Here is a 17573-nt window from a genome sequence, read left to right on the forward strand (position 1 = left end):
AACATGTTTAACAACAAATCACCAATTTTATAGTTTTCACCAGTAGCTTGGATATTTCAATATTTTTCATGAAGTGTGTATTTAAGATATTTTTCCCATGTGTCCAATTCTTTACACTTGTCTATTTTAATTTTCACCTGCCATAGTTTATTTTACTCAACAATGTATTCCTCATGCTGCTTTCCTAGAAATAATCTGGCCCTCTTAGTTTACCATATGTAAATGTGACCATTTTACTTTGGGTTTCTGAATGCAAGAGAAAAATTTTCCGGTCAGCGAGCGGGGGCGGGGCCGGGGCTCGCTCGCTGACAAGTAAAATTACGCACAGTGAGTGTCCCAACGTAACCCTGCGTCATTTAGATTTTCAGTTCGGTGGGCACGCAGCTGCGTCGGCTACGCATCTGCTGAACTGTCAAAGGCCATTAAGAAAGTAATTACAGTGGTTGAGAATGCTGTGCATCCAACCTTAAGATTGGCGGGCAGGCGAAGAGCCCAGGCAGCCTTCACGTTTTTCATGAAACTTCATCCACGGGCAGGATGAGGTTTCATGAAGGGTTTATTAATTAAATAAAAAATTGTGAAAGAATTAATTGATATGTGACACTGTCACTTGAGAGGACATGTCTTAAAATATTTTTTCTTTATTTCAATGTTTAAACCTCTGTGCCTCAGGGAGATTTCTGCGCTCTTTCGCGCACATGTGCGAAAGAGTGCAGGCCCCGACTTAGGGAATCCCCCACCCGCCCGCACAAGGAGTGCTTCTGGGTGCGCGTCATGCTGGGTGGGCCTTAATTGGCCCGCCCCCGTAAAATGGTGGCACAAACCCAATTGGGTTCGCGCCCGCCCCCGCACGGAGTGTCTCCTCACCTCCCACCCCCCACCAGGCCAGGGGAAATTTCTGCCCCAAGTTGATGTAAATTAGAAACCATGTTGCCTTGATTCTTTTTTTAGCATCTATTCATGGGATGTGGGCATTGCTGGCTAGGGCAGCATTTATTGCCCATCCCTAATTGCCCTTGAGAAAGTGGTGGTGAGCTGCCTCTTTGAACTGCTGCAGTCCATGAAGTGTAGGCACACCCACAGTTAGGGAGGGAGCTCCAGGATTTTGACCCAGCGACAGTGAAGGAACGGCAATATATTTCCAATTCAGGATGGTATGTGGCTTGGAGGGTAATTTCCAGGTGAAGGTGTTCCCATGTGTCTGCTGCCCTTGCCCTTCTAAATGGTAGGGGTCATGGTTTTGGGAGGTGCTGCCTAAGGAGCCATGCTGAATTTCTACAGTGTATCTTGTAGATGGTACACACTGCTGCCACTGACTGGAAGGAGTGAATGTTTGTGGAAGGGGTGTCAATCAAGTGGCTGCATTGTCCTGGATAATATCTAGCTTCTTTGTGAGTGTTGTTGGAGCTACACTCATCCAGGCAAGTGGCGGATATTCCATCACAGCCCTAAGTTGTGCCTTGTAGATAGTGGACAGAGTTTGGGTAGTCAGGAAATGAGTTACTCGCAGGATTCCGAGCCTCTGACCTTTCCTTGCAGCTAAAGTATTTATATGACTAATCCAGTTCAGTTTCTGGTCAATTGTAACCCCAGGATGTTGATAGTGGGGGATTCAGAAATGGTAATGACATTGAATGTAAAAGGGAAATGGTTAGATTTTCTCTTGTTGGAGATGGTCATTGCCTGGCACTTGTGTAGCACAAATGTTACTTGCCATTTTTCAGCCCAAGCCTGGATGCTGTCCAGGCCTTGCTGCATTTGACCATGGACATCTTCAATATCTAGCGAGTCACGAATGGTGCTGAACATTGTGCTATCATCAGCGAACATCCCCACTTCTGACCATATGATGGAAGGAAGGTCATTGATGAAGCAGCTGAAGATGGTTGAGCCTAGGACACTACCCTGAGGAACCCCTGCAGTGATGCCCTGGAACTGAGATGATTGACCTCCAACAACCACAACCATCTTTCTTTGTGCTAGATACTGATTACTGGGCAACTAAGTCGCAGGTTCTTTTTACCTCCTCCATCTTCCAAAGTAACTTTTCTAATTAACCATAAATTACTATCCTCCAATTTCTAATCCATTTCCAAGCTTTAACCTGCATCTGCACCACTTTGACCTTAAATCTTCAATGGTTTATATGCACCACATTATAGGACTATCTGTGCATAGTCTCCTTAGCTATCACTTTCTTTTAAAAAAAAGGTCAAGGAGGTTTTGGATTCAAATTGACTGTTTATTAATAATTTACAGGTTGCCAAGTTTATTTTGATCCAATTATTTGACATACTACAGTAAATGGTAATATACTGAGAAGTATTGAGGAGCAGAGGGACCATGAGGTGAATGCCCACAGATCTTTGAAGGCAGCAGGATACATAGATAAGGTGGTTAAAAAGATATATGGGATACTTTCCTTTATTAGCTGAGATATAAAATATAAGAGCAGGGAGATAAACTATATAAAACACTAGTTAGGCCACAGCTAGAGTACTGTGTACAGTGGTCACCACATTACAGGAAGGATGTGATCTCACAAGAGAGGGTACATAGGAGATTTATGAGGATGTTAGCTGTACTGGCAAAAATTTTCACAGAGGAATGATTGGATAGGCTGTTTTCTTTGCAACAGAGGAGGCTGAGGAGAGATTTAATTGAGGGATGTGAAATTTTGAGGGGCCTAGATAGAGTGGATAGTAATAGCCTATTTTGGGGGTGGGGAACCATTTTCTTCTCAAGGGCCACTCTCACAGACAAAATCAGTTTTGGGCCACATATACATAAAAATCAACTTAATTTTTTTTAAGAGAAAATACCGAAACATTCAACTCACCCACTGATAGGTGAATTTGCTTTCCTTTAATGAGTAGCACAGCTTCTGTGTCTCAATCATAACCTTTGTGAAATTCAGCTCAACTTCTTGCTTTCCTTTCCCATTGTCTTTCTCTGTCATTCTCTCTCTCTACTTTTCCACTCTGTAGGCAGAATGGTCCCAGATTCGCACTAAATCTGGTAGCAGGCGGATAAAATGAAGCTTTACCTGCCAGCTGCAATGGTGGGTTCTTGTGCCGTATCACCCCAAACCCACCACATTATTTATACATTCCTGGGATAAGGGGTTGTTTCCATGGCGGGCAAGCTCTCATTCGCCCGCCAAGTCATCACCTCACCATTTCATCACGCCAGGCGCCATATTTAAAACCCAGCTGCGCGCACACATCCCAGTGCTTCCAGCCCACAACTACTGCAGGGAAGATGTCCACGAAAGACAAAAACACTGCAGCCCCCAGGTTTAATTACACGTCACTAGAATGCCATTTGGATGTCATGGAGGCCTGCTGCAATGTCCTCTATCCCTGCTCTGGTTGCAAGATGGGCAGCACCATCACCAATCCAGCATGGCAGGTGGTGGCAGCAGTGGTCAGTGCCGGTGCTGCACAGAAGGGGTTGGCCATCCAATGCAGGTAGAGAATGAAGGATCTCATCCGTGCAGCTAGGTTATGGCAACCATCTCATCACTCAACTCTCGCAAGGCCATCACACGTTAACTGGCATCTCACTCACTGCCAGCTCAAGGGACACCACCACCCATTCTCTCACACATACCCTCACATGTCTATCTGGTCTCATCTCCTCTGGAGACTGCCTCCTCAGCCTTCACCATCTTGAGGTTACTTGTACAGATCAACCTGTACCCCCACACACACCCTGGGATACCCTCCTTCCCCAGTGCAGCTCTTGTCCTGCAGCTTCTTCCCTTGCCTGAAGCCACTTCTCCTCTTTCCCCAAGCCCTGCAGCCATTGAAAATTCATCCACATATGGCTGATTTGGTAGGTAGAGACCTACCTGTGAGCCCCCCCTAAAAGTGATAGGTGCCACCTGTGAAGTGCTGACCAAAGCAAGGTAGGCAAACAAATCTCAACCAAGTGACGTGCACCCTACCAGGTGCACATCGCTTATATGCAGTTGTGAAACGCGTCGGCGTGTTTTCCTGCTGACATGGGTGGATGATCCAGCCGGGGAGGCGGGGATGAGTCTGGTGGCCTTATAATGATATGCTGATGTATTACAATGAGGTTCCCGACGTCCAATGGCAGGCAGTGACTCAACAACCCAAGGTTCTTGTCAACTCCCAGCCCAAGGCTGCTCCTGGGTCTGGAGCCTGGGCCTCTTCCTCAGTTTGCAGGGCCTGAACCCCTGTCCTGGGGCACCAATGGAGCGGGTGGGAGGGTGGGTTGAGCCGCTGATGAAGGGAGCTGGATGCCGTGCTCTGTCCCCTGTCCCGGGTTACTCATGCTCCACCACCCAATCGACAGCCGGCAGCTGTCCACCCCCCACCCAGCGCCTCTACTCCTGGATCTCGGGCCTCGCACTCTCCCCACAGCCTGGGCCTCTTGTGACTGCAGCCGAGGCTCAGGCATCAAAATATGGTAGCACCTGGCCAAGGGCACAACACACTGTGGCAGTAGGGGGTGGGATTTTGAAATCTCCCCACGAGCCAGCTGAAAAATTGCAACAAGCTGGACACGGGTCGGGGACTCCCCATCCCTGGCCTATTTCCATTAGCAGAGATGTCAATAGTCGGGGGTAAAGTCTTCAAATAATTGGTCGGAGGAATAGAGGAGATTTAAGGAAAACATTTTTTGACCCGGAGGGTGGTGAGGGTTTGGAGCTCCTGCCTGCAAGGATGTTAGAGACAAAAACCCTCATTACATTTAAAAAATACTTGGCTATGTACTTGAAGTGCTGTAACATTCAAGGGTATGGGCCAAAAGCGGGAAAGCGGATTTGGCTGGACAACCCTTTTTCAACCAGCATGGACAGGGTGGGTCGAATGGCCACCTCCTGGGATGTAAATTTCTATGATCTATTGAATAAGACTAATTATTCTGTAATAAAAATTGAAAATGCCAGAAATGCTCAGCAGGTCTGACATAATCTATGGCCGGAGAAAAGAAGTACCGCTTCAGATCAGTAACCCTTTGAGAGAGCTTGGACTCCTGACAATTGGTCACAGACCTGAAACATTAATTGTTTCTCTCTCTAAAGATGCCAGACCAATCGAGCATTTCCAAAATGAAGTGTTCTTATTTAGGATTTCTAGCATCCCTAGTGATTTTCTCTAATTAGATTGTTTTATCTCCTTTTTTTATGAAAATGAATGCTACTTTACTTATATACTTGCCAATCTGGTGCTACCTCTTCAGTGTTCTAATAACACCCTCAATTATCAACACCTAACAAATTATTATGTTTCTCTTGATATTCTGGGGTAAGTAACAAGTATCTTTGGCATTTTTGTTTTTGAGGCTAATTAGATGCCCTACTTGGTTATTGCAGCTTAGGGCCTACTGCTTATAGCTTCTCTTGTGTATATTTGGAGAAAGCAATCATTCAAAATATTAACCATAATAATATTAAAATATTAACCATGTAATATTTCTGGTTCTTGCCTTTGATTGCCCTCCCAAAATACAGAGAGTTTCTTAAGTTTTGCAATTGAAGCTGTTTTTTCCCAGTTCTTTCTCTACCTCCTGGCACTTTTTTAACATTTCTGAATGAACCTTGCTCCCTTGCAAGCCTAAAGATAAACATTTGAGTGGAGTCTCCCATGTACTCAGAAGAGCTCAAAGTTCTTTAAATTTGATAGGTTCATTTTGAAATGTGCTTATTATGCAGACAAGTATGATAGCCACTTTGCATGCAGTATGGTCCCATAAACAGCAAGTGACCTAAATTATTAGATCTATTTGATGGAGTGGCTGAGGCCAGTGAGAAACTAGTTCATAGCATCTTTTGTATCCACTTGAGCAGGTAAGGCAGGGCCTCAGTTTAACCTCATCCAAAAGGCAGCATGCCTGTGAATACAGCACTTGCTCAGCATTTGAGCCAAGACTCAGTCTTACATTTTGTTCTCAAAATTGAAGTGGGGCAGGAATTTACAACTTTCTGATTTGGAGGGGAAAATGCTATAGACTGAACTAAGCTAATACTCCTGATCAATTTGTTAATACTCTTGTATCTATTTATTCTATGTGTACTATTTATATGTGCATATTTATGCTGCATGCTTAAACTTAGGGCTGTAAAGGTGTTCCTTGAACTCCCCTAACTTGTTGTCAAATAAGCTTTGTTTCCACAGCCCCCACAAAAATCCATTTGCTTCACCATGGCAACTGCAGATGAGGTGAACTATGTGAATTGTTATTTTTTTGAGCTATTGTGACTTTAATTGGCATTCCCTTTCCCAGTTATTCTCAGAGTGGTTACTCCAAGTAAAATGAAATTTTAAATTAGTCTGACATTGTATAGGAACTAATTTCTGTAACGCAAGTTACAGCTTTTTAAAGTTGTGGGAGTATAAATTCTCTCAAGTCTTGCTGCTGATGGTCTCCTGATTCAAAGTTTTCAATTCTGCTGGTCTTCATTATTGATGAACATTGTTGAGATACTCAAGGATACTGAAAATAGGGAACTGGTTTTGAATAAAAGCTGGAACATTCATTCCTAATTTAGTTAAGCTTAGAAGACAGCTAATTAGATTAAGTTGCAACATCCTATAAGTAATTCATTGCTCCTCAAACCAAAGGGAATATCCTTCTCCATATACACAACAACCTGTTCTTGTTTGACTTCCCAACACGTGGGGCAGAATTTTCTGCCTGTCGGGCAGAAGGCCCACTCAGCGTGACATCCAGCGGAAAGCGCTATGCACTTCCTGTGCGGGCGGGGGGGAACTCCCCAAAACTGAGAGTGCACTCTATCGCGCATGCGCACGAAAGAGTGCGCATCTCCCTGAGGCAGAGTGCAGCCTTAGGGAGATCGCTTCCACTTTGAAAAAGATTAAAAATAGAAGGAAAAAAATTCCCTAACATGTGTTTTCCCCCCCACTACCACCACATTGTAAATGTTTTCCTGACTTAAGGCGCTGTTTTTCTTTCAAAACTACAGTCAACAGCCAGTCCTTAAAAGACCTGTTCCCATTGCTGTCCTCACTAATTGTTTTGTCTCCAACCTCTCCAATTCCAACCTTCCCTTCCTCCTCAAAGTTCTTGAATTTGTTGTAGCTACCTCAATCCATGCACGTTGCTCTTGTAATTCTCTGCTTAAATCCCTACAAAGATGTTGCCACCTCCCTCACTATCAAAACAGCACTAACCAAAGACACAAAGGCCATTCTCTGATTGTGGTGGATAACTCCTCCTCAATTTCTCTGTCATTTTCAACACAATTGATTTTACATCTTCCTCCATCTTCTCTTGTCCTGTTCAATGCGATTGCCTTCACTTTCTTCTGCTCTAATTTATTAGACCATAACTGGAGCATATTGACCCAATCACCTTCCTTTAGGAGCCCTTCTCTTGCTCATCTACATGACGCTGCCGTTTGCAACATCATTATACACCTTCCATGGTTATGCTAACATCAGCTTCCTCACCACATTTTTTCAAGCCACCACTGCCTCTGACTTTCAGACTTGGATGAGCCGTATTTTCCCCTAGCTTAACACTGGGAAGGGCCAGGGCTATCATTTTTGACTTCCAGCGCACATTCCCTTATGGCACCAAGTGCATTTTCCTTGTTGGCTCTTGTCACAGGCTGAAATAAATTATTTGCATCCGTGATATCCTGTTGAACTTTGTATCCTTTCCATTTACAGCACCAACTTCCAGACTTAAACCATCTGCAAATGAAGCCCTGAATCATGCTTTTATCACCTCCACACTTGTGTATTCCAATGTACTCTTGACCAACCTACCACCTTCAGGTATTCCAAAACTCCGCTGCCTGTTCCCTATCCCGTACTAAATCCTGCTTGCCCACCCCCTTAGTCCTTGGTGATTGATGTTACACCCTCCAGTATATTGCATTTAAAATTCCTCCATTGGTTTTTCCTAATTTATTGTATGAGAGCTTCTGGCAAGGCCAGCATTTATTGCCCATCCCTAACTGCCCTCCCTTCTCTAATTCTTTCCTCTCCCCCACCTCACCCTCAACTCTCAACTCCTCTTAATCTGACATCTAATATGCTTAGATTCATGTGATTTAAAAGATCATTTGAAGCACTTGAATAGTTACTGCCTTGTGACATGCTCTAACTTAGATATTTTAGAAATAGCTCATTTGCAACCATCTGTTTTGTTTGAGAAGGAACAATTCCTTGGCAGTAGTATATTAATTCAGCCCCACACACTCTGCTTTCTGTTCTACCAAAGCTTTACAATTGTAGGAAAGATTACTTAGAATTGTGGGAAATATATACTTTATTGAATTACCATATAATTGTTTTCATTACAAAAGAAAATAGATGTGCACTTTTTGGGGCCTTTTCATTGGCATCTTGACACCTGCTTAGACCTGTAGTTTAGGATTGACGTGGAAGCAGATATTCTAGTATCTTCTAATATCATGAAGTATAAATCAAGTCAAGATATGAAATACAACTGGTTTCCATTCTAGTCTTTCTACTCAATGATATGTGGAAAGTTCCACACAACATTTCTTCCAGACGACCCTAATCAGCTGTTCCAAAACATATATCAAGGAAGCAGTTGGCGGTCAGGGACTGTATCACTACCTCACTTTATATGTTTCATTTAATAAGCTGAAGTGACTGAGCCAATTCAGTAGGCTTTGCTTTAATGAAAATATTAATTAAGGAAAATGAAAATTCTAGAAATTGTGGAACTAATTAGTGTTTAATATGGGCCAGAATTTTTGGGTCGGCGAGTATCCCCGCTCACTGACGCGTAAAGTGACGTCGAGCATGCTTCCCGACATCACCATGTGTCATTCAGATCTTCAGTTCAGTGGGCACGCACCAGAGTCGGCTGTGCACCCGTTGAACTGTCAAAGGCCTAGTAAAGCCGTTTAAATATCAATTTAAAAAATTATCTGAGCTACCCGCCCAACAAACAAAGTTTTTGTTTCACATTGACATGTCCCAGCTCCTGTGACACTGCCTTAAAAAAAAATTTCTTCTGTTTGATTTTTTGTAATTTTAATAATCTCCCTGAGACAGCTGCGTGCCTTGGAGATTTCTGCTCTCTTTCGAGTGCACGTGTGAATGAGCGTAGGCCCCGACTCAGCCTATTCCCCCCACCTGCACAGGGAGCGCACAGCACTCCTGGGTGCGCATCACTCTGGGCAGGCCTTAATTGGTCCGCCCACATAAAATGGCGGCACCCAACCGATTGCGGGCAGCGATCGGCTACGTGCCCACCCTCGCCCGCTCCTGTCCTCCCCCGGACGAAGAAAAAATTCTCCCCATAAAAACCTATCTTATTTTAATGTAGTTTGCTAATCGCTTCTGAATGGCTGTTTTCTTAATTTAATAGATCTTCAGTTAGATGTGAGTGGTAATTATAACTGGACAAATTTCATTGGAGGCTTATTTGAGAAAGGGTGCAAGGACAGTCTTGGTAACTGCCGGCCAGTTAGTTAAACGTCATTGATAGGTAAAGTTTTAGAAAGCAACAACAGACACTTGAGGTCTAAGCTAATTAAGGAGAGTCAGCATGGGTTCCCAGAATACTGAAGGAGGTGGCTTTAGACATAGTGGAAGCTTTGGTGGTTACCTTTCAAAATTCATTTTGGAAAGGTAGCTGCAGACTGGAAAGTAGCAAAGGTAACCCCACCATTTAAGAAGGGAGAGAGAAAGAGAATGGAGAACTACGGGCCTGTTAGTTCTAATGTCAGTAGTAGGGAAAATGTGAGAGTCTGTTATCAGGATGTGATAACTGGACACTTAGAAAGTAATGGTAAAATTGGGTAGAGTCAACATGGATTTATGAAAGAGAAATCATGTTTGAAAAACCTGTAGAGGTTTGAGGCATAGATAAAGGAGAACCAGTGGATATGATGTATTTGGATTTTCAGAAGGCTTTTGATAAGATCCCACAAAGGAGGTTAGTAAACAAAAGCTCATGGGATTGGGGGTAATATACTAGCATGGATTGAGAATTGTTTAACAGACAGAAAGCATAGAGTAGGAATAAATAGGCCATTCTCAGGATGGCAGGCTGTTGGTAGTCGGGTACCGCAAGGAACAGTGCTGGGGCCACAGCTGTTCACAATCGATGTAAGTGATTTGGATGTGGGGACCAATTGCAATCTTTCCAAATTTGCTGATGACACAAAGCTAGGTGGGAATATAAGCTGTGAGGAGGATACAAGGAAGCTTCAAGTTAAGTGAACTGGAAAGAGCATAGCAGATGGAATATAATGTGACTAGGTGTGAATGGTGGAATGGTAGAAAAAACGGATTTAATATTTCTCAAATAATGAGAGATTGGGAAACGTTGGTGTCAAAAGGACCTGGGTGTCCTCGTTCATGAGCCACTAAAAGCTAGCATGCAGGTGCAACAATCAGTAAAGAAGGCAAGTGATATGTTGGCCTTCATTGCAAGGGAATTTGACTGCAGAAGTAAAGATGTCTTGCTACAGTTGTATAGAATTGGTGAGACTACACCTGGAGTATTGTGTACAGTTTTGGCCTCCTTACCTAAGAAAGGGTGTACTTACCAGAGATGGGGTGCAATGGAGGTTTACCAGACTAATTCCTGGAACGGTGGGATTGTCTTATGAGGAGAGATTGAAGAAACTGGGCCTGTATTGTCTAGAGTTTCGAAGAATGAGAGGTGGTCTCATAATTCTTATAGGGCCTAACAGGGCGGGTGTGGATAGAATATTTCCCCTGGCTGGTGAGTCTAAAACCAGGTGACATAATCTCAGAATTCGGGGTAGGCCATTTAAGACTAAGATAAGGAGAGATTTCTCCACTAAGATGGTGGTAAATCTTTGGAATTTTCTGTCCCAGAGGGCTGTGGAAGTGCAATCATTGAGCATGTTGTTGTGGCACAGCAGTTGGTAAAGGCTGAAGTAAGTTTTCTAAGTCAATACTGCAGAAAGAATTTGCATTTATGTGGTGCCTTTCATGACCTCCAGTTGTTGCTAAGTGCTTCAAGACCAATGAAGTACTTTGAAAGTGTCACTATTGTAATGTAGTCAATTTGTGCACAATAATGTTCCTCAAACAGCAGTGTGGATCATATTATCTGTTTTCAGTGGTGATGTTGGAGAGGTAATTGTTATCCACAATACTGAGATTTCTATCCTGTTCTTCAAAAAATGCTACGGAATCTTGCCCATGTGCAAAGGATAGGCATGGCCTTGATGTTACATCTCATTTGAAAGTTGGTACCCCCACCAGAGCAGAACTGCATTGCATTGTTGGCAAAGATTTACATATTCAAGTCTCTGAAGTGGGATTTGAACCCATGACCTTCTGACTCATAGGTGAGAGTGCTAATGCTGAGCCAAGACTGACATGTCAAATAGTGGAGCACAGCATATTGAAAAGTTAAGCTGTATTATTTTCTGACTTAACCTCTTCACAAAATACTAGTGTATTGATTTCCATGTTCTTGTGACCTATATTTGCAACATCGTTAACTGATTTAAGCAATCTGTTAATTTCTTGTATGTTGAATCTGGACCCTACACTTGCTTAAGATATACAGTTGGATTTAGAGAAATTGAGAGGGATTTGGTGGTTTAACAATAAAAAGAGGGGATTTTTGGGCATTTAACAAGGTGCAGCATGCAAGGTTTTTGAAAGAAATTAAGATGTACCAAATTAGAGGCAAATTGAATAACTGGACTTAAAGTTGATAGGTTCAGTTAAATAAAACAGAAAATAGAAAAGATGGCAGCTATAGTGTTGGTGGGTGTGGAGAATACAAACAGTGGCCAATGGAATTCTGTGAAACTGATTTTAAGTCACTTACAGTTTACATTAGTCAGAAATTATATGCAAGAGAATACCATCATTTTCTGTTGGCCTGGAGATTGATAGCATTAATCCAGACTTGGATCAATTAAATTGATCAAATAAAGAATTGCAGTGAATTTTGTTTTATTTTCCTTGCCTTATCCTTCCCTCAACTTGGAAACTCATAGGGTGACCACCACCACTATGGAACTATGGTAATTTGCCAAAATGAGCCCCTGAATATTGGAATTTTGTAGCCTACTCAACTGTAGTACCATCATAGCCAAGCCTAACTTTGTCCTCATCTAGCATCCATATGGCACCATCAGGAGGAGGAGTTTTGCCCGATATTCTTTTCCCCCCCCTATGTCAGGGTCACTTATGCACTGAGACCAATTGTAGCGCTCCATGGCTGCCCAAGTTGAGGACGGCTAACTCAGTAAACACCAGAAAAGGGACCAGACCTGTGACCCTAACGTGTAGAGCTTTTACCCAACGGGCTGCAGATGGATTTTAACATGGATAAAAGTAAGTTATTACACATTGGTGCATAGAACAAAAATGCACTGCATTGGTGTCCATTACCAAAGGTGTAAATGGAAAAATATTTGTTTTCATTATCAAAATCATGGCAACTGTGCAAAAACTTTCGAAATATATCTAGTGTTACAACCTACATTATGCAACCATTTCAGTTACGTTTCAAAGACCATTACAGCAAAAGAACTAATGTTCAATATGCATTTAATAATCTTACATCCATGTTTATGGATACAAGTATACACATAATGTAAAGTTAATGCTTAATTATAATTATAATTCAAAATGGGTTATTTTTAAAGTTTTGCAACATTTGGTTAGATGACATTTAGAATATAATGTAGTTTAGAACATTCTGCATTCAACAGTGAATTATTATATGTTGAAAAATTCAGGAAAAGGAAACAAACGCTATTGAAGTTTTAAGTATTGATGGGAAATTAACTTTCACTGGGGAGAGATTGAAATGGGACATGAATCTTCTGATAGCTAGGTTGCTAGAGGTGGTGATACATTATTTTAGCTGATTGTAAAGTATCGAATTAATAAAGCTCAGGCAAGATGAGAGATTAGAAAAATATTGCAATCACTCTATTTCAAAGTTGTACTACAGAAGCAAGATTAATATTTGTTTGAGTACAAATGATGGTTATAACCACTAATTAATATTCTGTATAATTCTTTCTTGGTACTTTTTTATTATAAACAGGCCCCTACCTATATTGATATGACTGGTAAATTATTATGATAGGTCACAAAACTGCGCAAGCATTAACATGGATGTAGATCATTTAATGCATAATTGAGCATTAATTCTTTTGCTGGAACAGACTATGGCAATTGCACCTTTGAAGTGTAACTGAAATGGTTGCATAATGTAGATTGTAACGTTAGATCCATTTCCAAAGTTTTTGCCCAGTTGCTAATGATTTTTTTTTGAGATTTTCAACAATTTTTGGAATTCTGCTTGGATTCTCTGTTTACCGGACCTAATCCATGCTGGTGCAAACTATGTATGTCTTTTGGAAAAAATATCCCTGGATATTTCTTTTTATTTTAAATCCTAACGGAGATTTCATCTCCCCCCCCCACCCCCACTGCCCGTCCAATCTAATGGTTGGTGGGCAGGCGAAAAGGAGGCATTTACATTTTTTAGGAATCCTCATCTACGATCAGGATGAGGTTTCCTAAAGCAAATAAAAATAAAATAAAAACTTTATTTTTGAATTAAAAACATGTCCCAGCTTATGTGACAGAGTAACATGAGGGGACATTTTTTATTACCTTTTCATTCTCTTCATTTTATTTTTACACAGCTCTTCAGTCTCCCGGAAGCAGCTTCGTGCCTCAGGGAGATCGAAGTACTCTTTCTCATGCATGCGCTAACTATGCGCTAGGCCCGGCTCTCTTTCTCTCCAGCCCCTCTCCTCCCAATCCACACAGGTAGTGCTCAGCGCTGCCGTTCTTAATCCACGAAGGGCGGGCCTCAGTTGGCCCGCCCGTGTGAAATTATGGTGCCGAGCTAATCGCAGGTGGTGGTCAGGGTAGGTCGACTTCCCGACCACCCCCTGCCAAGGACAAAATCCTGCCCAGGTTTGCTATGAAAGCATTAAATGTTCCCATATTCCCTCTGAAGCTTTTTATATCTTATTAGTCCAAAGAGAGTTCTGATGATGCTTGTCTCAGTAAACCCCCAGATTGCAGGTAAATGCACTGAGTCTGCGGCTAAACTCAGATCAACATTGTACTTTTATTTTGTTTGAACGTCAGTGCATTTCAGTATTGTTGGCAATTCTTGTGCTTTTCGGCCTGTACACTGTTTGTTATTCCTTGAAAAAATTGGCAGAGATTAAAGGGTCTGAAGTTTGCCTTTATTGTTGTAACAGGATCTGCAAGATCTTAATGGCTGGTTTTTTTTCTGTGCGGCATTGTTTTTATTAAAACATTACTGGGGCCCTTGAGAGACGTTCTTGTCATTCACAGACATATTGCTGGAATTACCTTTAAAGAAATTCACCTGAAGTATAAAATTCATATATTGCAGATTAAAGCCTAGACCGGTTGCCTTGTCAAATTGTCAGTCTTGGTGTTGAGTTTTATCCATTTTCAGTTATGTTCAGATGCAATTCCATGTTTGGGAGCGATGAAGAATATTCTTTATTATAATGCTCTGTCGTCTTCATGCTAATTTCGTAGCATCATTAGCAGTGCTTAGGAGTGGTTCTATGTATGAAGGGAGACTGTATCGGCTGCCTGTAATTTGTGTACCCATATTCTGGGCATCGTGTAGATGGCTAGGCCAGCATTTATTGCCTGTCCCTAATTGCCTTGAGAAGGTAGTGGTGGTGAACCACCACCTTGAACCACTGTGGTCCATATGATATGAATACAACCACAGTGCTGTTAGGTAGAGAGTTCCAGGATTTTGATCCAGTAACAGTGGTAATATGGTACCGAATTAGGATGTTATGTGGCTTAGAGGAGAACTTGCAGGTGGTGGTGTGTCCATGCATCTATTATTGCCTTTGTCCTTCTAGGTGGCAGAGGTTGTGGATTTGGAAGGTACAATGCATCTTGTAGATGGTACATACTGTTGCCACTGAGTGTCAATGGTGGAGGGAGTGAATGTTTGTGGCTGCTTTGTCCTGGATGATGTTGAGCTTCTTGAGTGCTGTTGGAGCTACACTCATCCAGGCAAGTGGAGAGTATTCTATCACAGTCCTGACTTGTGCCTTGCAGATAGTGGACAGGCTTTGGGGAGTCAGGAAGTGAGTTACTCACTGCAGAATCCCCAGCTCCTGACCTGCTCTGGTAGCCACAGTATTTATATGGCTTGTCCAGTTCAGTTTCTGGTCCATGGTAGCCCCCAGGATGTTGATAATGGGGGATTCAGCAATGGTACATGTCATTGAATGTCAAGGGGAAATGGTTAGATTCTGTCTTGTTGGAGATAGTCATTGCCTGGCACATGTGTGGTGTGAATGTCATTTGCCACTTATGAGCCCAACCCTGAATATTGTCCAGATCTTGCTACAGATGGTCATGCACTACTTCAGTATCAGAGGAGTCATGAATGGTGCTGAACATTGTGCAATCATCAGCGAACATCCCCACTTCTGACCTTATGATGAGCAGCTGAAGATAGTTGGGCCTAGGACACTACCCTGAGGAGTTCTTGCAGTGATGTCCTGGAACTGAGATGATTGACCTCCAACAATTACAATCACCTTCCTTTGTGCTAGGTATAACTCCAACCAGTGGAGAGTTTCCCTGGAATCCCATTGACTCCAGTTTTGCTGGTGCCTCTTGACGACACACTCGGTCAAATGCTCTTTTGATGTCAAGGGCAGACACTTTCACCTTACCTCTTGAATTGAACTCTTTTGTTCATGTTTGGACCAAGGCTATAACAAGGTCAAGAGCTGTGAAGGTGCCTTAGTCACACGCAAACTGAGCAGGTTATTGCTGAGTAAGTGCCTCTCAATAGCACTGTCGATGACCCCTTTTATCATTTTGCTGATATTCGAGAGTAGATTAATGGGGTAGTAATTGGCTCGGTTTGATTTCTGCTGCTTCTTACGATCAGGACATACCTGGGAAATTTTCCACATTGCCAGGTAGATGCCAGTGTTGCAGCTGTATTGGAGTAACAAGGGGCTTGGCTAGTTCTGGAGCACATCTTCAGCACCATTGCTTGAATGTTGTTAAGATTCATAACCTTTGCAAAAAAGTGAAACCCAGCGTTTTATTAATGGAAGCAGATGCTTCCTTGTTTTGATATAAAGAGAAGGCCTGATAAAGATTTAATCTATAAAAGCATCTCTTCTTGTAATAACTTGAAATTTGAATTGACCAAGGTATAAATTAAATTGTATCTTAGTTTATACAGAACTAGCCCTGATTCTGTTTTTGATGTTTCTCCAAAATGCAGTGTCATTATAATTATTCTGATCCATGTTTTTGTTTGGTTTAAAAGTGCTCAATTCCTGTTCACTCATATAAATTCATTTTTTGCCAGATATTCCTAAATCCAGGCCCAGGCAATCTGTCAAGCGGAAACGAACAGCGGATAAATCCACAAGCACTAGTGATCCTGTCATCGAGGATGACCATGTCCAGGTGAAACATCAGATTTCTTGAGCAACTTATTTTAATATTGCTATTAATTTGGTGGGAAAAATTAAAACTGAAGGATCACTCACTGCAAATTCTTCTAAGTAAACTGCTCAGTTTAATAAATCATTATCATTGGTATTTTTTTTGGTTGTGCAGTTATAAGCAGAATTCCCAAGTCGTTTTTTTTTATATAGTTTTCTTTCCTTTTTGTGCAGTCTTCACAGCTTATCATGCATTGTCTCCTTGCTGGGTTTCTATGAGTGCCCTCTGGCAATATGGCTAAGAAGCCATTTTTCATGTGTGAGCCTTAAAATGAGTCTCAGCAGGTTATGTGATCACATAGGACATGACAGTTCCTCACCAGCTTGCATGCACTCTTTCAACAGGAGATGCTGGGTGATTTAAAAAAAGAGAGACAATTTTTTTCCTCCCTTTTCTATCCTTGTACCCAGGGCAAGGAAAGCAATCTTAGCATCTGTGCCATCGCTTTGGAGGAAATTGGTTGATTCAGCACAGACCTGAAATCTTCCAAGATTGGATAATTCAACTTCTCCTTCAGCTGTTGGACACGCTATATATTGTCCAAACTCCAAACTGACATTTTTATTTTGTAGTCTATGGCATGCATGGCCTCCAGAGCTTATAGCAATTGCTTTAAAAAATAAAATTACGTTTTTAATTTTAAAAAATGTTCCCTTATTGCCCTCTAAATAATTGCACGATGTATTATTACAGGTTCTTAATCTGAAGTCCAAAAATTTGGTTGGGATTACACTTACAAATTGTGGAATTACAGATTTGGTACTCAGAGATTGTCCCAAAATGATGTTTATCCATGGTAAGTGCTTGAATTGTTTTTGGCATGTTCTTCATATCAACGCATTAGGAACATCTTGTATAAAATGTCTTTAACATAGTGAAAAACTTGATGGGTGTTATTCACTGGCCAGAAGTGGGAAAGCAACTGAAAGCATGATTGACAGAAATTCATTGTACAAAGTTTCGAGCAACTACAGGCAACTTCAGAATGGCTGACAACATTGTAGAATTGTTGAACGGCTGACAACATTGTAGAATTGTTGAACAGTATTAAATGAAAACTGTAAATATCTTTATCGCTCAGTGAATATCATGGTA

General features: G+C 41.8%; 1 protein-coding gene across 4 annotated transcripts in view; it reads left to right on the forward strand.

Annotated features, from left to right (window-relative positions):
- The window catches only part of fbxo38 (F-box protein 38), a 90661-nt gene that overhangs the window by 54564 nt on the left and 18524 nt on the right, over positions 1-17573 (forward strand). For 3 of the 4 annotated variants that reach the window (XM_041193840.1, XM_041193839.1, XM_041193838.1), the window contains exons 16-18: positions 7668-7775; positions 16339-16439; positions 17172-17274. In XM_041193840.1, coding sequence (XP_041049774.1) covers positions 7668-7775; positions 16339-16439; positions 17172-17274 — 312 coding nt within the window. The remainder of the gene's footprint in view (positions 1-7667; positions 7776-16338; positions 16440-17171; positions 17275-17573) is intronic. The other variant, XM_041193842.1, reaches the window with a different exon arrangement.

The sequence above is a fragment of the Carcharodon carcharias genome, chromosome 8, assembly GCF_017639515.1.
Source record: "Carcharodon carcharias isolate sCarCar2 chromosome 8, sCarCar2.pri, whole genome shotgun sequence".
NCBI classification, from domain to species: domain Eukaryota; kingdom Metazoa; phylum Chordata; class Chondrichthyes; order Lamniformes; family Lamnidae; genus Carcharodon; species Carcharodon carcharias.